We start from the raw sequence: 26,604 nt of genomic DNA, 5'->3' as shown, positions 1-26,604 counted from the left end.
TAAACTGCCTTGGTCTTTCTGCTGCTATATGCTGTATTTCTATGTACAGACCTCCCTCCCCCAATGCTCCTCCTGTAGCTTTGGCTTCCTATTTTTCTTTTCACTTAGAATGATGCACTAGGAACAACTATAGAGTACAAAAGATGAATCTACGGATGTGACACTTGTAAAGGGTAACCCTATTTCACAAGTGAGATGGGACAAAAAAGAAAGAAAAAAGGCCACAGAAGCAATAACTGCTCACTGAATTACCATTAAATTGTAAGATTTACAATCCAATGTACAGTAAGTGCATATCTAATGGAGTTTGTCCTCTAAAAGAATATAAAGTAGATCTTTGCAGCATATGATGTATGCAGGTTATTTTTTTTTTTAAACGGGACACACAAAAAACAGATGTGCACATAAATTCCAGAATTTTTATACATATTAGAACTGAGCCAAAGCCAACATTAAATATGATAAATGCAATATGATTAGTAGGATCTGGCTTTGTATTTTCAAAACATGCTCACATTCTACAAAGAGAGATAAAAGATGACTCTAACACAGCCAGTCAATACTGCTTTCACAGATATCATTGGTAAAAGCAGATCATATATTATAAATTCAGTTTATTGCTCTGATCTACTGGAATTCAATTAAATGACTTTTTGTAGAGGTTGGCAAAGCAGCTGCTGACCATTTCCAACATCTTCTAAACAAAAGATCTGGACAGAAGTTTCAGATCATTATTTATTACAGCCTTAAATTACCAACAATATTTATTTTCATATAACAAATGTAGTATGAATAAGGCTCATTCACAGCACTATTATTTGTAACAGGTTTGTCAGTAATTTCACTGCTCTTATTCATATGAGCATAACTGTTGAGTGATTTAAGTTTAGAAATAAGCAAGGCATGTCAAACAATTATTTAAATAGAAGCAAACTTTTACATGAAATACTTTTACATGTTGCTATTATACAATATTATGAGAGTATCGATAATCACATATTTTACAGGATGACGGTGGAAAATTCTAGCCTGTAATAAAATCCAAAACTATCAAAGAGACAAAGGAACTTTGAGCTGGGTAAGCCATTCAAATAGCAACAAGGCATGTAATGTTCAGCTCCCTTAATTTAAGTTTTTTCTTTCTTAGATAGAAACCTCAATTTTCCATCAATGGCTTTAAAACTTTCATTCTCCTACCAAAAAGGAAGCCTACCACACAAATTTTACCATTATCTGGCTTTTATTTCAGAGGATTAAAAAGCAACGCAGAAGATCAGCAACGATAGCCTTGTTCTCTTCAACCTTAGTGAATCAAGTTCACTGGAGGTGAAGCAGTGGAATTATCAGTACAAGTGGCTGTGTCATCAAAGCTTTCTGAGAGGTAGTGTATGGAAATACCTAAACAAACAGAAGCGTAAAAGCTGTCTTATATAAAAGGGCTCTCCCAAGGCTTTTCATTAAAACAATTCCAATTGCAGTTTCACGATGCAGCATTATATTATGTGAGAAATATAAAATCTTGACATTTTTCTAAATGTGAATGGGTTAAAGAACCTCTCCACGCTACAGTGAGCCTGAGAATTTCCAGCAGCTGATGAAGACCAGTTGACCACCTGATACTTTTTCAGCAGGGTGATAAAATTAAAGGATTGCTTTGATTTGCTTGAAGGATTACTTTCTATAGTTAATTGTTTAAAGTGCACAGTCTTACAAAAGGGAAAAATATCAAGAAGGTTAATGTAGAGTGAGCTAATTGCAAGCTGATTACATTGTGCAAAGCAAGAGATATTACCTGTGTTACATACCATCACAAGGACTAGCCTATTCTACCCTGCTGCTGCAGCAAACAAGCTGATTTGCTAACAAAGTGGTCAGCTCGGGCACTTGCACAGCATCTCGGTAGGTCCACAGGCGACTGCTTCACATGCAGAGAATCTCAAGCTCCATTTTCCAATCTGATTACACGGCTCCTTATTCCAGCAGCCTTAAACCTTCATGGCAGTTTACCAACATTTTCATCACTTTTTCTTTTACAAATCAAAAGAACTGATAAGCTCTCAGGTACCCGGGATTTCATAGTCGATGGCTGGCAGGCAGCCAGCTTCCCTCACAGCACAACTGTTCCGTGCCACAATGCAAAAAGCACGCTGAATTTAACAGATAGCACAAAACTATTAGAATTTTGCAGTACGTACAAGCAGGCAGCATGTTTCTGTCTCTGCAGATGTTAACAGTTCTGTTCAGTCACATTTATAACGTGCCTGGACCCAAAGAGATGTGTTTAAAAAGAAAAGAAAAAAAAAAAAAAAACCAGAACAAATGAAGACATAGCACTGTCACTAAGCAAATCACACTTCAAAGCGTGCACCCAAGTTACTTCATTGCAGTGCTTCCAAATTAACAGGAATTAGAAACAATGCTAAAAACATTTGATAAAAAATTAAGAAAAAGGAAAGGAAATCTTCACATCAAATAAAACTGTTTGACAGTAAAACAAATGCAAAAAAAGAGACACTATTGTGTATTTTTGGCATGTGAAATGCTTACATAAAGCATTAAAATAGCCACAAGGCATACCTGGGTTTACTTATTCTGTGGTTCAAAAACACCACTTGAATGATGAAGAAACAAAAATGTGATTCATACTGCTAAATGCAAAATATCTTTATAAAATGCTTATTCTGAGGTATATCATGTCGTGTCTCAAAATCTGAGGTACACAGGAAAAAATATAAACATACACATATAAATTTATATATAAATAAAGAAAACAACAGAATGCAGAGTGACAATTAGAGGAAAAGATTATCTTACAAATCTTAAGGATTCCAACAAAAAGAAATCCAATAAAAAAGCAACAGAGAAGGAAACTTCCTTATTTTTGGTTAAAGGAAAAAAAAATAATATTAAACAATTGAGTTTTTACTTATTGCTACTGAGGCTTGCTCTCCCATTCAAAAATATTGACTATCCATGTATTATTTGCATAATGTCCAAAACAGCCTATATGGAATTAATGCAACACAAAGTTAATAGCATAGAAAACAATTCTCCCATGTCCCCCCTAGCAAAACAGTTTTTTAAAAATCGAGTGGATCAAACTGAAATCTGAAGAAATACAACCCGTTAAGTATTCTTAAAAGAAGAAACACAATTTTGCATATCATCACTTTTATCGTAAGGGAATGGGAGTGGAAATGTGGCAAGTAAGACAGTAAGTTATGGAAGGAGGGAAAAAAAAAAAAAAAGTACAACTAAGCTGGTGCAATGGCTCAGTACTCCAGATCACCAGTGCATTGACCCTCTGTATCTCTGAGTCATTAGCTGGAATCCCAGCTCTGCCTTCAGGAGTAGGGATTTGAACTCGCACACGGATGCGGTGCGATTCGGGATCTTGAGCGTGCCAGACAGAGGGGTCATTCTCCTCGGCGCGGAGGAGGCCGGCGGCCCCCGGGGAGGGCAGGGCGGGATGAGTGACTGTCGCCCGGCACAGGCGGTGGACATGCTGCTGACTCAGGCAGGGACACTGACAGGCATCGCTGCCTCCCTCCATCACTCCTGGACGGAATGGTTTTAGGCCACTGGTGCTGACAGGTACATGCAGAATTCAGGGGGAAATTATCCACATCTCCTTACTTGCCTCTGTGCGTGCACACATGTGTGTTTGTATATATGCATCTCTGTGTGCAGCTATACTAATGTTTACATGTATTTATAGAGACGTACTGAAACAGGCTAAACTGGCTGCTCTGAAGCCTTACGTAGTGCTCAGCACTGCCAAAATATTCCTACACCAATTCTTCTCCTTAATATAGCTACAATGTACCCATTTATGGTACACAGAAGCTACAAATATGTATCCTACACACACGCCAATCACATACATGTACCACCGAGTGCAATTAGCATTACCTTTAAAATAACAGTCACTGATTTAAATAGAAATTTCCTCTCTGATAAAATACAAACCACATTTTAACCAGCTTTTAATACCAACACATTATTCCCACGAATGATTCCTAGTAAACTGTTTATTACAACTGTAAGGTTTGAGAGGGTTTGCTGCTTGCAGATTCAGGTTGTGGGGTTGCCTTTTTTTCTCCCACCCCCTCCTTTTCTTCCCCTCTGATTTATTGGATGGTGAGCAAACCCATTTAAACTATAGTTGTCCATATGAATCACTAATTTTCATGTTTCTAATTAAAATGTAAACAGTGTAATGAAGACATCAAGTTTTTAGGCAAATGTCTCTTCCAGTGCCACTTGGGGTATGGTAATTACTGAAGCAGATCTATGGATGCTCCCGAATCCTCTACAAGTCCAGATTAAAAGCATTACTGCTAAACCTTGCTTTTTACACCAGGGAATTGTATCCTCTAACCTATTCCCAGTTTGCTTACAGATGCATATCTGTACAAGCCTTTATAACTAGTCATTAAAAAAAATTAAAAAAAGAAAAATAGAAGTTTATCACATAAATATAACAGTTTGTGGGGGAAAAACTGTGATTTTGTTTTTAAAAAAAATTGATTTCACTTCTCAGACTACACATAACTAGCATAGTAAAAGCTGTGCTGGAAACTTATCATCTTAGTGCTTCCTTCAGAAAAAGAAAAATAGATTAGGCATTAGTAAAAGAATTTTTAAAAAAGCAAAATTATATTTCTAGCTTGTATTAAAATTCCTATTGTCCCAAAATGCTTGTTTCACAGTCAATTAATTTAAGAACATATTATTCAGGAAAACATTAATAAAAAAGAAATCTATTCACTGAGAAAAAATGTAAATGGCCATTCCAAATACAAAATGCTTGATGTGCAACTGAAAATCTTTTGTCATATTTATTCCAGCCTTTATGTCTAAAACTGAAATTTGTCAGATTTTATCCTAAAGCAAATGACCTCTCCTACATTTACCGAACGAATACAAGTCCTCTCCTGCTTACAATTGTTAATTGAGCCTGTCTGCTACAGCTTCTCTTTCCTTTCCAAATAAGCCAGGATACTTGTTTTACATATTTACTGCCAAGCACTTGAACAGTCCTCTATTTTATTATAATACTGGTTTTCCCCCCCACCCCCCACAACTCTTTCTGAAGATTTTTTTTTTAATGTACAATGAATAGTTAAAGCTGCAACCAATAAAGCATCTAAAATGCCTAGTACAAGAAGAGGTTTTTCCCCCTCCCTTCATGGACTCAAGTCCATATTCTGAGTGGTATAGCCAATTTTCATATTATTTTTACATAAATGCTAGACAAGCATGTCTGCATTGCTAACCTGGATCAAGAAGATGAGAGTGCACAGAATGTACGTGTGCATATGTGAATGTGCATAAACATTTTAGTGGGTGGTCCACCATTTCAGTTCTATTTTACTAGTAAAGTACTGTATACAAACATGTGAATACTTCCCAGTAGAAAAAAATATTTATAGGATTTCAGATTACATCAAATCATAAAGCATCTTGTCTCTGAAATCATAAACGCCTTAGCAGAATAAAACAAAACAATGCTCTATTTAGGCATTTCCTTTAAATGTATTGTTCCAGCAAAACCAGATTTAATTAGAGAAACAGCATTTTAAAGGCTACTCCTTTATAATACAGTACTCTTGAAAATGATGGGGGGTTGCAAGTGAAAACACTACTCTCATTTAGCTCGGTGGTTAAAAAAAAAAAAAAAATTACACTTACACATGCTAAACATTTTTTTCTTTTTTTTTAGTTATGGATTGAGACAATGGGGAAATCTTATGTCTTCTCTACAGTTCCAAGGCCATACTAATCAGGTGTAATTTTTAATAAACACTGACTGTTTGGTTCTCATTCAAGGTATTTCATTAGGAGGTTATTCATTTAAAATAAATGTTTCAACCACATCAAGCTGTAACCTTTCTTGAAATGTAAATGAATGGTTTAAATGAGAAGATTAATAAAGAAGGGATGTTCCAATTCCAAGCATGGCATGCTATGTATTTTTAAATTTGTCTATGCCAGATGCTGTCAGTCAGAACAAAAAACTGTCCAAGCAGACAATCTGTGCGTCTGAATGTTGATCATGTTGGAAAGTAAAGGGGGAGGGGGGAGAGAGTGTGTCAAGGATTCATGGTCCTTCATCTTTGCAGTAGAGCAAACACGTCTCTCAGTATAACGACAGACAGCTGCTTCCACTTTCTAATGTGCCCTAACTTAGATCACTGAAAGAATTGTCAGCACTCAGAGAAACACACAAAGATAACACAGCCAGCTGCCATGAAGGGGGAAACAGCACAGCTCAGAAGAAATGGGATTTGTTCCATTTGCATGATGCTGGCTCCCTTGGGCCCCTTTCTTTCAAATCCAAAGCACAAAAGACAACACTTAACATATTTGCTTAAAGATGACAACCTCATGTTGATTTCATTTGGATGTAACAGTGTCAGGATTACAGATATAAGAATATATTATATCTGTAACAGAGACTGACAAATGTATCCATCAGTGAAACTGTCTGATTCATCTGCTTATACAGCCATTTTACCATCCCAAGGGTGCCATCTAAGTAGTAACTTTAGAAGACTGAAGGTCTAATTTTATTACACCACATTTCAACCTACTAAACAATATTATTTCTAAAATAGATCATTTTTATTGGAAGTCTCCCTGATGAAAAATCCAGTAGACACCAGAGAATTTATGAACTGTATGGGTCCTTTGAACTCAATATACTGCCCATTTTAAGCAACTTTCTTTACACATAATCAAAACCTAAACTCAAATAATTGAAATTGAGTTTAAAACACAGATAATAATGGTGGCTATTTTAATATTACATCATAGTCTGTCATTATCTGAATGTCTGCTGATTGGCAGTCCATTGCTTTTTAGAGTGCTTCCTGTTACAGTTCTATATCAATAAAAGTTTCTCCAATAGAAAACCTATGATTAATTACTTTTCTTCTGTACACTTTGATCAGCTACACAACCTAATTTTTGGTTGAGGTTTTCGCAGGACACTACAAAAGTCACGTGGAAACGACTGAAAGCCAAACATGTTCCTCATCATATTGTGCTCAGCTGCAGAAACAGAAAACCAAACTAAAGGGTACAGATTTGCAAGATCGCCTGTACGCATAGTTTTATGGACCAGCCTCTTTTTTAATCGGATGAAACAATTAGGCTGTAGTCTGATTCTCTCTAGCTTCAAATGCATTACACTGAACTGCCTGATGGCACAAGTATCCCCCCACCATGCCAATACCACCAAATGACTCTGCATAACACTCCCTACATTAACTGCTTTGTCTAGAGGAACTCGAAACTGCTTGTTGCTATCTGCTGCCACCAAGAACTGCACTGTAATTCACTAGATTGAAGTTGTTTTGTAAAATGGAGTTAACTGCTGTACGTGGAATTTCAGCACAGCAGATGGTTAGCAATCATTATTTTCAATTTGTTTAGTTTCAAGCATTGGGCTGTTTGGGAGGAGCAGTGTGCAGGACAGGAAAGGAGAGAGCAGCGAGGTTAGATGCACTGCCTTGCAATGCAAGTCATGCTAGGTGGCATAACATTAAAAGTAGGAGAAAAAATGTCTCTGTTCAGAACCGTAGCAAAGCTAAACAAAAAAAAAAAAGTTAAAAAAACAGGAATGGAGAAAGCCAGACTTTATATACAACTATAAACAAAAAAATTAAGAACACAGCATTTAAAAGGGGGCCAATCTATCATCTTCTGTTCAAAAGTAACCTTACATTTTAAATATTGGAAGTGGATTTGAAAGTTTCCAAAGGTAAATTGTCTCTATCCACATTTTGCCATGATGCAAATTTGAATCGTATAATCTGTAAGTTGTTTGGTTGTTGAACTGGAAATGGAAAAGGAACCATTTATGGACTAGTGCACATGACCAGAAATTAAGCTGTAAATATCTGGGCTGGGCCATTATTGTAGTCAAGAAACATCTGGGGCTGAAGCTGAGGCTAGGCCCCACTCCTTCTGTGTTCATGTAATTGCTTAGATGATTTATAACTTAGTGTCTATTAAAAATGATTTAAAGAGGGATTTGGAGCCTGAATTTTAAAATCAAGGTGGCTTTGCTCATGCTTTCATTTATTCAGGAGTGAGAAAAAAAAAAAAAAAAAAAAAAAAAAAAAAAAAAAAAAAAAAAAAAAAACACCTTTGCTCTTCTCCTCCCCTGTCCTATGTTTAAGGAGTACCATGTTCCACTACAAGAACAAAATTCACATTTTTCTAAATTCAGACAAAAGACATGACATATACACTTCCAGCAACGAAAGTCAGTGACCTGTCATTCAATTTACATTGGACTTGCTCGGTCCTTTAATATTCCACATGAAAATTGACTTTGAATTATTTTCCCAACATAACTTTCTTTTTTCTTTTTAAATCCTATAAACTGTAACAATACATTCACATCATATTCGTTTATTGCTGCTATTTTGAACCATCCAAGAGTCAGTTAGCTCTGCCTGCCACCACGCTGTCACAGGTGACGTGGGCAGAGGTTCACCATCAGGCATCCCACCAGCACCCAGGCATTGCGTCCCTCATGGGGACATTTCTGGCTCTAGGACTTGCTTGCTTCCCCCCACTAACTTCAATAAAGCCTGATTTTGTTTTGGCTTTTAGAACTAGCTAATTTGTCAAACTAGGATTTGACTGGGTGGAAGAGAAAGGCCGGGGATATTTGGGTTTGGAAGACAAAAGGAAGGGATATACTTGGACGATACCAATCCTCTACCAGCAGTTAGGAAAAAAAGAATGCCCCCTCTCAGGCAGAACAGCAGGGCCAGTGTCTGACTGTAAACAACTATGTCATCAAAAAATTTGGTTATTTAAGACTGAACAGACACCCCAACTATATTTCCAACCTATTTCTGGGACAGTGGAAGCTTATTCTAAGAGTACACCTAACCCTGCAGAGATCAGGTTTCTAAAGGAGTTGACCACGACACCCTTCAAGTGTAACACCTCCTTTTTTCGTTAAGGTTTCAGTACACTGGGCAGTTTTACTGCAGAGCTTCACCCTACAGTATGGAATGAAGAACCAAGTTTTGCAAACCTGGGTGTGTGCCAAGGTTGAAGTGACACAGTAGTGACTGTCTCAGCCCCTTGGGAAAAAGTGGATTAGATGAATCACAAAACAATGTCACAGTTATTTCTCCAGTAAGTTAACTGTCTGTTGGTCACAGATGATGAAGACATAAAAGTTTGATGTAGAATTTCCACAGACTGTACTCTGCACTTGGAAACTTTTCCCCTGCATCTCCATAAATTGCCATTATTTTAAGATTAACAAAAACTCTTTGACATTTTGAAGCAATGAAAAACTTTGGAAATGGGATTGCTTCAATATGGGAACACACTACCTAAATATTCCAAACTGTTCAGAGGTTGTTGTAAAACTACCCAACAAAATTTTGGTCTAGCACCCAAAGCAGATACCATATATTTCATAAACCAAACAACTTTAATTATTTTTGAAGAAAAGGTTAGGAAATGGGAACTGAGCATAGCAAGGTGACCTACAAAATAAACAAGACCACAACCTTCCTCCATTTTGATGTTGCACAGAAACGTAAAAACCCAACAATGATGTATATGTTTATCGCTCATCATTAAATGTGTGGCTAAAATGCATTTTTTTCTCAAGCAGAAATTTCCCAGCTTATACCACTACTAAGAAAATCTGTCTATGTGGTTAATGACACTCGACAACAATTTTTTTCTTTAATATGCATTTCTCCCTAAATATAAAGTCTTAGAACAAAACTAAACTACAGATTGGGGCATGTCTTTACTCCTGGTGTCAAATCCAGGAATACTTGCATTTTTTGTTCTACATGAGGAGATCTAAAGAATATTCAAAGCAGACCATCAGATTAATTTGAATAATTGAAAACCTGATTGCGAATAGTCATATAGTAACGTAGAGAGTCACAGGAACTGGAGAACAAGTATGACTTCACATAAATCTCAACATTAGTAACATTAATCTATAGGAGAATAAAAAAATGTAACATGGCACATCACAAAAGAAGAGGGTTGAACAATTGAACCTGTGTGACTGGAGTAGCATTAACTGGGTTTAATCCCACTTGGATTATTTATTACCTGGGTTTAAGTACATAAGAAATTTTAGTACCTAATTATGAAAGTCTCAGATGGTCTGCACTGGCTTCTGTAGTCTTTACTACAGCAAAGAGCAGTGTATACCTAAAGAAATGTTTCTACCAGGTGAAGACATATCTGCAAGTCAGCAATAGAATGGATTTGAGTCTACTTTCATAAAGATCACCACTAGGGGGAAAAATAAAAGCAAATACAGAAACAGATTAAAGAAGGAAAAAGAAAAGGAAACCAGTCACTCCAGCAAAACTCTAGGAATAAAGAAAAAAACAGTGTTTTTTTTTTAATGCAACACAAGTGGAATTCTCTTTGTAGGTGCCAGCATTAAAACTTTGTGCAGATGATTGTGTCTGGCAGTGGAGATTACTGCTGTGCCCTCTAGAGGCTGGATGTCTGGCCAAGAAACTGTTCAGCAGCTACTAAAAAACAGTGGAAGCTACTAGCACTAGGATCCGTAGGTACAGCCTCTTGGTCTTACCCTGCCACTTTAAAACTCTTTTGTATTTGAAATGTAATAAAGGAAAAATAGTGAGCTTCTAAACCACAGACAACTGCTATTCTGCATGGTTTTACTGACATCTCTACCATATTTTATGTACTCTAATACACTGTAAGCATTAATACAGCAAACCAAATCTCTAAAGGATTCCTGTCAAGTATAAATACATGCATAAACACAAGATATAATTGAAAAAGTCTTTGCTTAATGGGCTCATGGGTGCTTTGGCACAGTGCATAAAACGTAGATTTAAATTTTTAAGATGATACATCAATTTCCTTAGTTGAACTTTGGAAACAACATAAGAAAATAAAATCTATTCAATATCAGTTCAGTAAGTTACTTTTACTCTAACATAGAGACACCCCACAAACAACAACAATGAACTTTTTTATCACCCACTAAAGCACTCATGAAATGTGAATATTTTTAAATGTAGAAACATCTCAGGGTAAAACTAGGGTCAAATTTTGCATTGGCAGCAAGTAAAAAGCTCTAATATACCTAGTCAATCATACACTAGTTGAAACAGTCCACAGAGCACTTAATAGCTCAGCCCAACAAACATATCACCAAGTGGAATTTGGTGGACAAATGCAAATGGATAGATTTTTTTTCTTAAATCATACATGATTTTTATCCTTATTATCTTACTACCGACAGCAAGTAAGTCTATTACAGCTAACTAGGAAACTTTCTTGCCTGAAATCCAGCATTGATTTCCACTCATACCATTTCTGAAACCATACACTAGTAAATTATATTACAATGTTACAGCAACCCCTCCTGAAAATAGTTATCCTATAAGAAACATGCATGTAAAAGGTTTCACTTCCTTCAGTGCCTTCTTACCTCATAATGAACGAATTATTAGCAAGGCAGTCAGTTTTTTGCTTAAAAAAAACCAGAAAATATCCTAATTTGATACTGTTTTTTTTTTCTTTTTGATATAGTAAAAAAGAAACACCAGAAGAAAAATAGTTATTTTCACCTCCAAAAGCCCAGTTAAATGATATGTTAATATCTTTCATGGAAACTTCATTATTGCAACTACACAATACCTATTCATACTTCATTTTCTTGTAGAAATTACATTATACAACGTGGCATATAATCTGTTCTGAGTGGGGGTAGGAGAGAACCAGTCGTTAACTACCACTAAAATGACCAGTTTTACAGTGCAGTTGTCTTCTAATTAAATTAAGTGTGGGGCACAGTCATTGAGATGTGCTATAATGACTTGCTTGGAAGTATTTCTCCCTTTTGCTTTTCTTTCCCCCCTTTGCTTATCAGAATACCTTACACCTTTCAAAAGTAGAACAGCATAGTTGGGGAGGGGGGGGGGGGGGGGGAGAAAAAAATGCTTTTGGCAGATGCCATGCCAAGGCACATATTACTCACCATCCTTCCACCCACAGTCAGGAATGCAGTTCATCTATTTCTTAGCTCTTTCCACTAACTCAAACACTCAGTACTGCACCTCAATTGCTATTTCAAAAAGACAAGCCTCTTAATGACAAAGTAGCCTGCCATTTTATTAGCAGCAAAATAAATACAGCCGTAGTTCTCAACACTGCATCAAGCTACAGTGATGCCTCTATTTACTCTCAGCAGTTAGGGATTACACCCAAACCCAGTTCTGTTCCAGAACAGCTTCCAGCTGAGCATCTGACAATGCAAGTACTGTACCCAGGAGATGAGACCCAGAGAGACTGGCACCCCAGGAGCATGTTAAGTGGGCACAAGTTTCTCCTCACTTTATGGTCAGTATTTTCCATAAGATCTGACTTAGAGAAGAAATAAGTTATTATATCAGGGGTTCTTATCTTTACAATAAATGACTACAGGTCACCTGGTAGAGGACACAACAGATATTAAAGTGATTATAGCCTTGATCTTAGTCAGAGGATAGAATTACATATGTGTTGGTAGAGATGTCAGTAAAACCATGCAGAATAGCAGTTTTCTGTGTTTTAGGAAGCTATTTTTCTGTTTACTACATTTCAAATACCAGTGGCAGGGTAAGACCAAAAGGCTGGGAATGAAGAGAGGGAGCGCTGAGGGACGTGGTTAGGCAGAGAGAAGAGGGCATAGAATGGCTTTGAAAAGCCAGGAAGGAGAGATTCTATTTCTCTGCAATGGGTTTGTATCAGCCAGGCTTAAATAATGGTATTGCAAATTAAGGCCCAGGGGAATTTGGAGCATACAAGTAAGCTTTTGTTCTCCAAACCCCAAAAGGTATGTGGGAGATTTGGGGGTTTGTTTCCATTTAAATGGCATATGTATTTCTAAACAATAAGTTAAACTTTTTTGCTCTTTTTATTGTACAGCCTTGCAGATTCAGTACCTGTTAGGAAAAATACTATTCCCAACCAATATAGCAACAACTCTTTCAAGTAACAATTACCTGTTACTGTACTTATCATTTTCATTTACTTGCCTTCAGAACTTATGAACAAGGAAGAAAGCAACAAATCTAATGTAAAAAACCTCACAGCGAGTGGGGGAGGAGGATGGGAGGTGGGGGAAGCAACAGATCGAAAGAAGAGTGCAGGCAGAAGTCATTTGAAGGGATGCAGGATTTCCAGTGTAAACATAGAAGCTAATTAGTATGTTGTGATTTTAAAACATATTCTGTTAGCAGAAAACAAAATAGAAATCCATACTAAAAGAAGAAAAAAATCTTCTGAACTCTTTAAAGCAGGTGGACAAAAACATAGGCACACACAGACAATACACCATTATTGCCCCCACCCCACATACATGTACAGATACAAAATTGGGTTAGTTTTCTATAAACAGGCTTAGCTCCTGTAAATATATCTCAGGATTTTAGGTGTACTTTTTCGCACTGTAAGGTTTCTATACAAAACCAGTTTAATCTAAGTCCTCTGATTATTATTAGAAACTCATTATTTGAGGACATCTATCTTTACAGTAACTATACACCATTAAGGAGCACAATGCCCATAATTGTTTAAAAAAGCCATGAGGGGGAGGGGGAAGGGAGAAGGATCAGGAGGAGGGAGAAGATAACTAAGGAAGATCTTGCAATTAGAACAGCATCATCTACTCTGCATTTTGCTCCTTCGAATATCTACACAGTAACAAACAGTTTAAAGTTTCCTCTGAGCAAAATCACAAATGAATCATTCCTTATACCTTTATTAATGCATGTATTTTTGTCCTGATGAATTTAAAATGTGTTTTAAAAACACATTTTAAAAAATAAAACACCAGGAGAAATCAAAAGCTCTGTTTCTTCTATCATACAGCATTAATACCTCAAGAAGGAGATTGGAGCATTTAAGAAGTACAGATAAAGCTAATGCCTACCATTTCCTGGGGAAATTCCTTATACACCTAGCTCCTAAAATTTGTTGCATACCTGTATATCCAAAGTCAATAGAAATTGCAGGGACTCAGTGACTGATAACCAAGCACCCAAAAGTGGAAAGCTGAATTACACTTTCTGAGATGCAATACTATTCGTGATGTTATCTCAGCCACTCAGACCCTTCAAGCTCAAACTGTAGCTGTTGTAATGCTCTGAAACAGAGAGGAACAGTCACTTTAGCCAAAAAGGACTTGCCTGTTGTGAATGAAAGCAGTGAATTCTACAATTTCTAGGCAGATGACATCCTGGGGAAGTGGGGGTGGGATGGTGTTTGCTAATTACTCAATAACAAAACACCTTTCCTACTTATTGCTGAGTTATTACTCCAAATAAATACTAGTGTCAACATGTTATCCTGTACTGTATGGAGAACATATCACATTATAACTGAATATTTTTAACTAGTGAAAACTTTAAATATGTCATGCATTAAGGCACTGTTTATTTAGTCTCTATAAGCACATGATGAGATATATTTTACCTACAGCTCATAGTGAGATATATTTTATCTACATCTAACTTTAAAAAACAAAGGCTTCTGATATTTACTGAACCATGTGTTCCAACAAATATCTTCTCTGCATATTAAGGTGTGCCTTTGATACGACTGCCACACTTACAAATGCTAGGGGCCGAATAATGATAGGTGCCTCATACCCCTCATTATGTAGGGTTTACTGACATTAATCTGAATAACATTGCTTGATAGGACGACCATGGTTACCCATCATGGTTCATGTTACCATTACAGTTTTTTAAACTGAAAGCGGAAAAATAAATCAATGTTGTAGTATAAAGAATGCCTACATAGGACAGGAGTGCAAAATACAATGAATGAAAGGCAAAGAACAAAATGAAAATCAATGATTAAGAAAGGTTAATTGCAGCATGAACAGTTTCCAAAATATACTTATTACAGCTTTTATTGAAGGCAAAGAGCAAGAAATAAAAAATTATCAGAAATTCTATGAACACATGAAAAATTATTATCATTAAAATTAAATATCTGCTTATTTATAGTATGCTCAATACAGTACCACTATAGTCAGGAAGTTAATATAAAGCCTTATGATATAAAGATCTAACATCAGTAAACTCAAAAACACTTAATTTTTTTAATCAAGTGCTAATTTAGTTGAAGAACTAATGAATTTATAGTCTTCCTCCATACTAAAAATAACTGAACGTTGATGTTTTAATTTGATGATGTTTAAACTCAGCAGTTTTCTGACTGAACGGAGATATCCAGTTAACAAATCATCACAGGTAACTTTAAGTCTCTATTTTTATAACCCCCCCCACAGACTATTTTAATTTCTCTACTTTAATAATGCAGATGACCTATCTATTAAGCGTAAAGATCTTCAGCGAACTCCATATGTATATCAAATAAAACAATTTCATAGAGTGCAAAACAAATTAATAAAAACATCCTCCAAACTGAGTTTTCATACAGCCACACTGTATTGTTATTTTAGAGCTGCAAGGGGAAACAATTGTATCCACATACAGAGAGTATATTTCTACACTACTATATAGTCATGTGGTCCACAAATGCCAACAACAAGGGACTGAAAATAGGATCAATTCTTTTCTTTCTCAGAAACAATCTTGTAAGCATCTGAGTTCCCAAAGACATAAAAGAATAGTTACTTTTCTGAGATCTTTTGATATTGCTCTTCATGGTGGAGCTATCCACAAGTGATGGGAAAGATCTCTTTTGAAAGTAAATGGTGCTCCTTCAAATGTGTTCAGAAACATCTTTGCTGTTCCTTTCTCTGTTTCTCAAGTTTAACTTGAAAAGGATGCTTGATTTTTTAAAATTTGGTTTAGGTATCACAATGGGATACCTAATATCAGTCAGTGCTTGCAAACCTTATTCTTCCAGCATAGAATCTAGCTGTTTCTTTCTCTGTGTCAACACAGGAGGCTGAAGTAATCAGATAGGTCTAAAGAACACAGAGGATGTTAACCTGCACTTTCTCAGAATCTGTGATGAGTAGGTTCACACTTTCAACATGACCACACTGAGCAATAAGGCATATAAATAGCTACTTTCACCTAAAAGCACAGCTATCACAGCAGTTTGTACAGCAGGACTACCAGTTCATAATATTTTAAATGTCAATATTGATACTACTGTCATGGATTAATAATTTCTGCATATAATTTTATCATTTCCATCCACCCTCTGCTGTTGTTCAGTAATATAAAGTAATTGTTGGTTCTTCCCCTCACCATGTTTCCAGAAGACAAGCCATCAGACAAAATCAGTTGTACTGTCTAGGAATGTCTTTGCAACACTACAGTTTTCAGTTTTATTAAGTGATAATCAGGCTCACTGTAAAAATGCTTTTTTATTAATTACTTGCTTGTATGCTAGAATGGAGGAGACAAAAAATAAAAAATCTCAGATGAAAATAGGGATGTTATTTCCAACATATTAAAAGGCAAACAGCTGTTATTCTAAATCAAGAAAAAAAAAAAATAATGAAACACCAACTTGAATGAAAACATGAAGATACATTCCTGCCACAAACCCCTGTGACCCACCAGGTTCAGCCCTTTCTCCCATCTCCTCTTAATATTAATTTTCAAATTCCCTTCAGATTAGCAGGAGTTATACAAACATGCCTTAATGTGTCCCTTAAGCATTTTATCACACTGAAGAAGAGAAACAAAAAGTTCAATTGTGACCTGTATCAGAAAATCATTCATTCAGATCCTGTTTAATTAGATGTGAGACCGCTATCTTAGTTCATGAAGTTTGACCACAGTATGCTCTTACTGCTAAGGTATTGATGCAAATAAGATACATATTACTCAAACTAATTTATCATCACCAATCTATAACCAGCTTGATACAGGCTCACATTCTAAAATATCACACAAAATAAACTATGGCATACATCTTCATACATTGAGCAATTCATCTACAGAAGGTGAACGACATGCTTTAATGAAGAGTAGAGGACACATTAAAAGTAGAATACAGAAGGGTTAAAAAACAGACAACAAAAAATCCAGGCAATACATGATTTCAAGGAATCTGGAACAAAAAGATACTTATATCACCAGAGTTTGTTACCATATCAAAATACTCTTAGTATTTTGCCCACATACCTTTCAGAGTATTTCAAATTTAACTAACAACATGCTAGCAGTAGCTTCACTATAAAAGAACGGAGAAAGGAGTTTCTCAGTTACAGTAATAATATGACTGGTAATTAATATGACTGGTAATTGCTATTTCAGTATTTCATGACATATCAGACTACACACTTAATAGACTATCATAGAAAAAAAAAATTTAAAAATTAGCCAGTGGCATGACAGTCATCTGTAGCTGCACTATTTTTAATTACAGCCAAGACAGAAAAAACTTTTTCCCCTCTGCAGAAAAAATGGTTTAAAGAGCTAAGTTTTACTCCATTATTCAAATAATGTATATAGCTGTTCTTTCTATTGTACAAATACAATAGCTTTTGTAGTAAGGAGTGTTGCTTATATGATTAAAGAGCTAGTTGAGTGTTATGATATGTTTGACAGGTACCGTTCCAAGCACTATCGGAACAGACACACAATACTGTTATTACCATTCTGCGTGTGCCGATACCTCATAGCAACAGAGCTCGGCAAAACGAAAGCAGAGACTCCACATTTTCATCACTGCAGACATCTCTGTGTGCCCTTAATCAGTGATGCTTTCTGCAGATTACACTTTCTCGTATTCTTCCCATTCTCAAACTGACCTGTCAAAGCCTAATCTCTCCCTCAGTTTCTCAAGATTTTGGAAACCAAGACTGGCCAACTATTTCTCCTTCCATCTTCACTCACTTGCCACACAGCGGGGCCAACCCCAACAGGTATTTAGAAGCAATAGTAGTAAAGTCCACTTGTGCTTAGTAAATGGCTGCAAATGCAAATTAAATTCTAAGAACCATTATATATATATATATATTCATTCTCTTTAACATGCCAATCGAGGGGATGATAGGTACAATTATTAAAGGACTGAAAGACTTAGGTTTCCTTTGACCTCCATTACACCTCCAGTGTAGGATCGTCTGCTCCTTGAAGGGTAAGATTGTATTTGTCAAACCTACAGTAACATCTGGCAAGTGGTTTTCTGTTTTTCTCTATTAGCTAGTATCCTTTAAAAGGAATGCAGTTTCATCAGTTTCATTAAGGGAGACGTATATGTTGTTTTGATTGAGAGATTTCATTTTTTCCCTTTTTTTTTTAAAGAAAGAATAAAAATTGAATGATCTTAAGGAATTTTCTTTATACTCGCATTTCTCACACACTCTATAAAAATATCATTGACATAGGGTGAAAAGGTCGCATACCTCACCGAAATGGAGCCAAGTACTCCCGTAAGGTTTTTCACCTGGAAAATATCCCTGTAACTAATTCTCTGTATTGGATTTTTTTAATTATTATTTTAGCAACAACAACAACAACAAAAAAACCTCTGGGCCTTTTCCCACCTGAGAGTTCCCTGAAGTCATCTTTCCCATAAGGAAGATAAGTTTTCACTTAGAGGATAGCATCTCTAGCAGCAAGATTTTAATACTCTGCAACAATATCAGGGATACGCAATCCTGAATTTACGGCTCTTCAAATTGCTTTTATAGCTATACTATTCATTTCGGATCAGATGCTTATCTAAAATTCCATACATCCATAATATCTAATTTAAAACAGCTTCCAATGAGCTAAAGAACAGTACTGAGGTAAAAAAATAAAACACCACAACCAAAACAAACAACAAACAAACAAAAAAGCCACAGTGGTCCAGATCCTGAGAACTGTAAATTAATGTATCTTTTTAAAGCTAAATATTTTTTACACCAGTTAAGGATTGGGCCCACAGGCACAATTCCACTTCAAACTTCATTTTTTCACCTCCATAGTACTGCTCCTCATCTGCTCCATTAGTAACACACAAGAATTTCTAACTAGCTTATTCCAAATTCTTTTTACAGTCATTTTTATGTCTTATCAATAACTGAGAAGGAAAAAAAAAGTGCTGATTTATCAATTAATCAAGTTTATGGACATACAATATTCCTCAATACTTCAGAAATGTCTGAAGAACAATTTCCTCCAATCATAAGATCAATGAATCAATGTAAAACCCCAGTAATTAAATTTATCAACTCAGTATCAATACATCCAGCACTTTATGAAAGTATTGTGTGAAGCTTTTTCTGTTAACGGATATATTGATTGAGGGCAAAGAGCCAAATATTTCTATTATTAGATCTGGGGATGCAAGATCTAAACTCAGTCTGTCATAAACATACAAGTGTTTCATATAGACAGATCTCATGCTGATTCTGTACTATTAAACCCACTCCTAATAAGCAGATAAGCCTATTAATTGATGATCAAGACTAGAGAAAGATCAGTCTTTATATTCAATGCTTCTTGTATGCATTCATTGAATAAACTTATTGACAGGAACCATACCGAATAATTCTCCACTAGGAATTATATTTTAAAAAGGAACAGAGCATCTGAACAACAGCAGATTCCAAACCTTGTTCATGCAGTAGAAAATAGCATTATTAAATTTTGAAACTAAAGCTTTGTAGTTTGAAAGAGATTCTCTCTCTATCATTTATAGCAGTTATTAATAGAGAGATGAAAAATAAAGCCCAAAGATGACAGACCTAGTAAGAGCCATAATAAAAACAAAACCAAGAAAACAAAAACACCACCCAAGTGTTTTACAGTTCAAGTTTTAAAGCACTAGTATACAAACTATCCTGGAATATATTTTTAGTTGCTATCCCTTACTACATACGCAAAAACAAGTAGGGCACAGAAGTTCATCAAGTGCCATTTTTCAATTATAAGAAAAAAAACAGTAGGGATTTTTATATCAAGAAAATAAACCACAAAAAATGTTTGGCTCTGCTTAACTATGAGAAAACTTAAAAAGCTGCTAATGACATAAGACTAGTCATTTTTCCCATGAACTATATGATGAAAATGTCAAGAACAATACAATCTTCGTATTTCTGAAATGCTGCTACAATAAGCAAACATCCTTGTACCTTCACAATGTTGCAATAAATAAAAACAATTTGATCTAGTAGTGAAGGTATCTTATTATGACGGGAGGAAATAACAACAAAACCTCCAAACCCACCAGATTCATGTAGGAGTCACATCCTGTTACAAACATCAAACAACAATGAGCCTTTATTACCATGCTATGATTCCTTCATTTCAAACATGATTAATTAGCAACTATAACACTCACCAAAACTCCCACCACGCTGCTGTTTGCTGCCTATTTTCAAATGGGTCTCTATCAAGTATTCATAAGCAGTGTTAGTCTCATTTACGACACTGAAGAAAAGAAGTCAGAGCATCCTGCTTTAAGGAAGATTTCACTCATATCCTAGCCAAAAAAAAAAAGCACAGAAAAAACAGAAACCCAACAACAACCAAACACCAAACCTCTGTTTCTTCAAAGGGATTCCTTTATAGTCCAAACACAAACTTTATGCAAAATGAAAAACTTTTTAGTGAAGTTGCTAAACAATTTAGAGGGTTGAAAATAGAGAAAGATAAAAGATCACTTTTAGACTTTGTTTTGGTCTTTTTTTTTTTACTTGAAACCTCAGCTTTACATTCAATTTGAAATACACTGCTCCTGTTGAGAATAAAAGCATGGCTCACGAGCTAAAAATGGATAGAAAAAGAGAATCAGAAGGGAAGACACACTTAGCAGTACTCTTAACATGTTTTAAGCTGTGCAAACAGATACCTTCGAATGTACCTTACTTGCAATAAACATTACTTTGGCAGTAAAAGAAACTTTGCTTCACAGGGATGAGAGGTGGAAACTGAGATTACAAATAGAAGAAGAAACAAGACTCAGAGAGGAAAAAAATTGCCTTCTCAAGCAGAACTCTATAAATACCATCAGAAAGACAACAAAAAAAGGTTCCATTTGGAAGCAACAGATGTATTCCTAAGCAAGAAAATATCCCCGAAATAATGCAGAGAGTCATACAGAAAGGATCTTTAGAAGCATGAAAAGAAATTGCCTGTGTGGCAAAGCTGAAGTTTCCATGTGAAAACAGGAATTAGGTATAAGATCCGATACCTTCTTAGTTTACCAGCTCTTATATCAGAGATACTTGATGATTTTGTCATGCCCAGAGCGGAGCAATTTTTAAGTGCAAATCAGTCCTACTCTCTCCAGCTTTCTCAATTTTATAAATTTGGGATCAAAAACATCAAAGCAGCTTCCACTTCGGACCTAACTTTTAGAGGATCAATGTGACAAGTCACTGCTTGATAGATGTTTCTCTTGATAAACGACTTGTTCAAAAGAGACATTGTAGCTTTCATTTCCTGACCACAACACACTTTTAATTTGCAACAGCAGAGCTGCTCGAGTGTGACTAGTTCCCACTTACCAGTCTTTCAGAACTGTGGCACTGTCAGGCCACATGCACGGGCAAAACAAAAACTCAGAAAGAGATGAATTTGCAGAAAGAATTTTAGCAAAACTTTTCCTCAAACAGGAACCTGATTATATTTGATTTCTCCTAACAGTGGGCTCTTAAACCCCCCCTCCCAATCACCCTCAATCCTTAACGTTTAAGGGAAGCGAGGAGAGAAGTCATCTTGGAAATATATACTTAAGCACCATAGAATATATAGCTGCCTAATAGTATCATGTTTATTATACATACATATATTACTGCTACTATAATTATTATTATTATTATCTGGGAATTGCATTTAACAGTCCAAACCGTCCACACCATCCAATTTCAGCTCTCAGTATACTGTCCGATTCCCGATTTAAAATTTATAAATGTAATATCCTCCTCATCACAAGCAGCAGTCCAATCTGCTCTGAATATATATTACAGCTTTAACATCACAGAGGGAAATCTCCCATCTGGCAATCACATTTGCTCCAACAGCTCTAGGAAAAAAAAAAAAAAAAAAAAAAAAAAAAAAAAAAAAAAAAAAAAAAAAAAAGTTCCGCTCTCGCTTGCTTGCTCTTCTCCTTAAAACATTTCTCAGAGCAAATTACGTGCATCTAAAATAAACAGTTGCCTTATTGATCGTTCCAAAGTCAACAAGTTCTAAATGCAAAATGCAATCAGATCATTCCCATCATATAGCACCTGGGATATGTTTAGCAATACAGTCACCTACAACACCAAAATAGGAGTGTACATTGTGCAATTGCTCTCTCAATTTCTTTCTTGCATTCAGATATGTTATTACGAGAGATCATCAGCCACACACGCCAGACCTCCCCCTTATCCCAAACACACACAGGCACACACACACACATGCACACTCTCTCTCCCAGGGTCTCTCTCTATCCTTATTTGTTACTATCACACACAATTAAAAGTGAACATACCCCCTTTTTGGTTGCACAAAACAGACTAATAGTCACTTTTGTTGTTACTTCCTTAGCCTTAACTGCATACCTAGAGGTGCATCTACTGCACCACAAGGAGCTCTATTGAAATTCCCCATGCTCCATTTTATCTGACTTTTTTGGAGGAGGGGGCAGCGTGGGGGGCTGGAGAGTGACCATTAAAATGAAGCCAGTTTCAGCACCTGATTATTTCATTCTGTCAAGCATTGAGACCAGAGCAGCGTGAACCAGACACTTGTAAACTGAGCATAAAATACTCCTTATTAAATCGTATTAAGCATTCGGCCACAACAGCAATTTTGTTTACATGCAAAATATTCCCTCACCCCACATCAGTTAGAATCTCTAGCAGATGATTACGCTGAAAGTAAGAGAGGGAAAAGCAGCTGGAGTTTAAATAACTACTAAAAAAATACTAGTTTTCAAAAGGAAAAGATGCATTTTAGGCATGTATGTACGAGCACATAGACGTGTAGGTGTATATATTCATTGCTACACGTTTTTGCCCTCTCCACTCCCCGAGTTTTACTAATTTACATACCATTGGAGTTCAGTGGTGTGTATAGTGCACTGCTGGTAACATGCAACTTCAGGTTTTACAACTGAGATCAATACAATGGACAAAACTAATGCCATAATCGAAGCAGAAATGATAAACAAATGATAGCAAGAGAAAAAAAATGCTTATATACACACAAGAAAATATACTATTAAACATTAGGTATTTATTACAAAATATTTGCATGCAGAGTCCTCAGTGCGTTATCATGCTATTTAAATTCGTCTTTGCTATTTAGATGCAAAGGAAGTAGATCCCAAAACGGACATACCATAAACACTGGTGCTACTGATCATTTCTTGCTGGCAGCACAAAAAGCTGAATTGGATTTTTCACAAGCAGGAATTCCAAAGGTTGCTTTTCATTAAAGCCACTTTTCCTCTCAGCTATCAAATGTCACTGCCTTGAAACGTGGGCCCTTTCGTCAGGTATTCATTTAACCTACATGCATATAATTAAGTGGGAAAGCAACATCAACAAAAAGGGGATCTCAGATCACAAGAGAAGAAAGAAAGGGGGAAAAAAAGCACATGACCAGGAATGCAAGTCCATGTCAATTTCACTCACTCCCATTGAAACTAACAAGAGCTCCAGGGAGGATAGTAATAGGATCAGTGGATTGTATATACCATTAAATTATACATCTTTCTCTCCCTCCTGAGCCAACAATACGCCCACCACGCTGTACCCCCTCCAAGATGATGTGCTTACATTTTACTGCAACAGCTCCTCTGACATATTCGTGCATCCCACCCCCCCACCCCCCCAGCCAAGACACAGTAATTTAAACCTAACTTTTGTTCTGCGAGATTCTTATTTGCACTTATTTGGTCAGAAGTTAGTTGCCTCAATGTCCAAACCCGCGTTATCTGCAGTTTATTATTTTCAAAGCAACTTAAAAATAAATCCAATTAAGAGGAGGAGGTGGGGAGGGAGCTTGCAATCGCGAACTCTTAATCTGCCTACTATTGTTGGCAATGATCAAGGAGGAAAAACCATGCGATTGTATATCTGTACTTTCCAGACTACGATCAGGCAAGCAGACCGGAGTGCTCAGTATCAGAAAACGACCGCAAATTAGGCAAAATATTTAGAGCATGAACAGGCGATTAATACGCGGCTGTGTCGGAGATTTTTAAGATTTAATAAAATTAAAAACGATGGTAGAGAGACTCGGGGGGGGGGGGGGGGGGGAAGATCCTCTTACCTGGAGATTTGGTACAAGAACCCGATAGGTTAGAGTAGCATCGATCCGATGTGTTTGCTGATGAATGGGGGCTCGGGTTAAGTGAAGGTGCCTATGATTTGAAATCATTCCAAGTTTTTGAAGGGAAGACTGACTGCAGCCTCTGCCATGTTGGAATTTCAAACCCAAAACAGCTGCTTTGCAAGGAGCCAGCATGCCAGCAGCTGGACGCCTGCGCAGAGCGCCGCCGAGCCAAATTCAAATCACTTTCACGCGAAGAGCCAAAGATCAGTTTTCAAAGGGGGAGCGGCGCGGGGGGCGGGGGCGCTCCGCGGTCCTGCGCGCCGGGGCCGCCGCTTCCCGCGGGGGCCGGCGGGGTGTCCGCGCCGCGGCTCCGCTCCCTCTCCCCGGGGCGGCGGGACGGGGGCGGCGGGCAGCGGGCAGCGGGCTCCCTCCGCGGCGGCGGCGGCGGCAGCAGCAGCGGGGCTCCCCTCGGGCGCGGCGGAGCGGGGCCGGGGCCTAGCGGCGGCCCGCGGGGCAGGCGGGCGGGCTCGGGCGGCGGAGGTTCCCCCCGGCCGCGGCCGCCTCCGCCTCCGCTCCGCCGCGGCCGCCCCGCGTCTCCGCGCCTGGGGCCGGTGGGGCGTCCCGGCTCGGCCGGCAGCGGCCTGCACGGCTGCGCCGCGTCCCCAGGCGGGCGGGTGGCGTCGGGGCTCGCCGGTCGCCAGCGCCTCCCGCCCGAGGAAAATGGCCGGGGTGGAAGTGCCGTCCCGGCCCCAGCGGCGGCGGCAGGGCCGCGCAGTCGTGCCCCGGCCCCGCGCTGCTACCGGGGAGCCCCGGCCGCTGCCCGCCGGAGCCCGGCTGCTAGCGGCCGCGGAGAGGCATTCCCGATAGCCGGCAATGGCTGAGGGGCCCCGGCAGCCACACCTCCCTCTCCCCGCACTTCCCAGCCCGGCTCGGCGGGGGATGGCAGGGAGCCAGCTCAGCTACCCCGGCCCACAGCTGCCGGGGACTCCCCTTGCATCAGAGGGATTCCCCGGGGGGGCTGTTAGACGGGCTGTACAGCCTCCTCGTGCTGGCAGGGAAGGCGTGTGGCGGCCAGGCGGCACAGCCCGGGCCCTGCCGCTCGCACGCGGGTCCCCCCGGCGCGGCCGGACCCCACGGCCGGGGCTCCCCGGCACCCGCTGTCCCCGCTCCAGCCCGCACACGCCTGTGCCCGCTCCCCGGCCACCGCTGCTGCGGAAAGGGAGTGAGAGCTTCCCACGAGACAGATCCACGTTCCTGGGCTTGTACCTGATGGGACTGTCAGTGTATTTTTACCTTCTAACGGGGAAGAAGCCACGCTGTCCGGATGCTGTTCCTGGGCTTTGGTAAAGAGTCGTGGAGTGGTTTCACTTCCTCTCTTCCTTGTCCTGCTGTGGAGTTAAGGATGGCTTCGGAGGGTTGTTTGTCCGTCCTGGATATAAAGGAGACTGATTAAATTTTCTTAGTAAAAATGGGAAATGTAGAGGCAGTTAAGGCTCTGGAGGAGGCAGGGGAGACCAGTCCCAGAGGATTAGCATCTGGAGGAGTGGGAATACGCTCGTTTCCCGTCTGCTTCCCTTTGCAATAATATAGTAGGCCTAAATAAAACTCTGAAGTAGTTGCCAGCAGAAGCTGCTGTGAGCTGTCAGCCAGTCCCTATCCTACCCGGGTAATGGAGAAGAAAGGACAGGAAGGCCTGTCTGGTTGTCCATGCAGTGATTTAGTTAATCCAAAATGATTTTTACCTGCTGGTGAAAATAGGCACCTTTCACACTTTTGGAAGGCTGTAGCCAGCCCATGTGACAAAGCTGTGCCTAAAGATTGGAAATAAAAAGACAGAGCAAGAGGGCTAGGCACACTTCTGCTTATTAAGGGTATGGAAGGTGTTCCTGGCTCACTTGGACAGCTGGGGATAACTCTAGCGCTGCTACACGAGGAGAACACTACTGGTGGAATAACAAAAGTGTCCTGAAACAAGGAGCTGGTTCGGAGCAGATACTGCTTTTACTTCACAGTATGTCCTCAGTAAAACAAAACATACGCAGGAAAACACAGTTAAACTGAATTTTGGGATGTAGAGAGCTATTTTTAGAACTTGCAACACAGCTTTAGCAACAGAAGTCTATTGAAATAGCTTTAGACAGCTGTCCAGAGCAGCCAGCAGGCAAGACACTTGGCCACAGCACCCGCTGTGGTCCAGTCTGCACCATGCTCTTGTGACATCTTTCCCCTGCCCTCAGCATTGGGTGGCTCTGAGCAACAGGCACAGAGCCTGGGTCAGCCCATGGCCCGTGCCACAGCTGCACATCGACCCTCCTACAAGAGCTTGTGGGTATTAAGCAGCCGCCTTGGCAAGCAGACAACTGCTCCAAATGCAGGTAGC

General features: G+C 38.5%; 1 protein-coding gene across 2 annotated transcripts in view; it reads right to left on the bottom strand.

Moving 5' to 3' along the window:
- Positions 1–25,565, bottom strand: part of FIGN (fidgetin, microtubule severing factor) — a 100,971-nt gene extending 75,406 nt beyond the window's left edge. Inside the window, exons 1-3 of one of the 2 annotated variants that reach the window (XM_083864687.1) lie at positions 25,518–25,565; positions 24,222–24,312; positions 23,286–23,455 (exon numbers count right to left, since the gene is read on the bottom strand). In XM_083864687.1, coding sequence (XP_083720813.1) covers positions 23,286–23,310 — 25 coding nt within the window. In that variant the 5' untranslated portion in view covers positions 23,311–23,455; positions 24,222–24,312; positions 25,518–25,565. Of the gene's footprint in view, positions 1–23,285; positions 23,456–24,221; positions 24,398–25,517 lie in introns of those variants that run through there. The other variant, XM_083864688.1, reaches the window with a different exon arrangement.
- Positions 25,566–26,604: the final 1,039 nt, after the last annotated feature.

The sequence above is a fragment of the Zosterops lateralis genome (genome assembly GCF_965231275.1).
Source record: "Zosterops lateralis genome assembly, chromosome: 7".
In the NCBI taxonomy this organism is placed as follows: domain Eukaryota; kingdom Metazoa; phylum Chordata; class Aves; order Passeriformes; family Zosteropidae; genus Zosterops; species Zosterops lateralis.
Note: the sequence above shows the minus strand (reverse complement) of the source record. Positions and strands in the feature narration are given on the sequence as shown.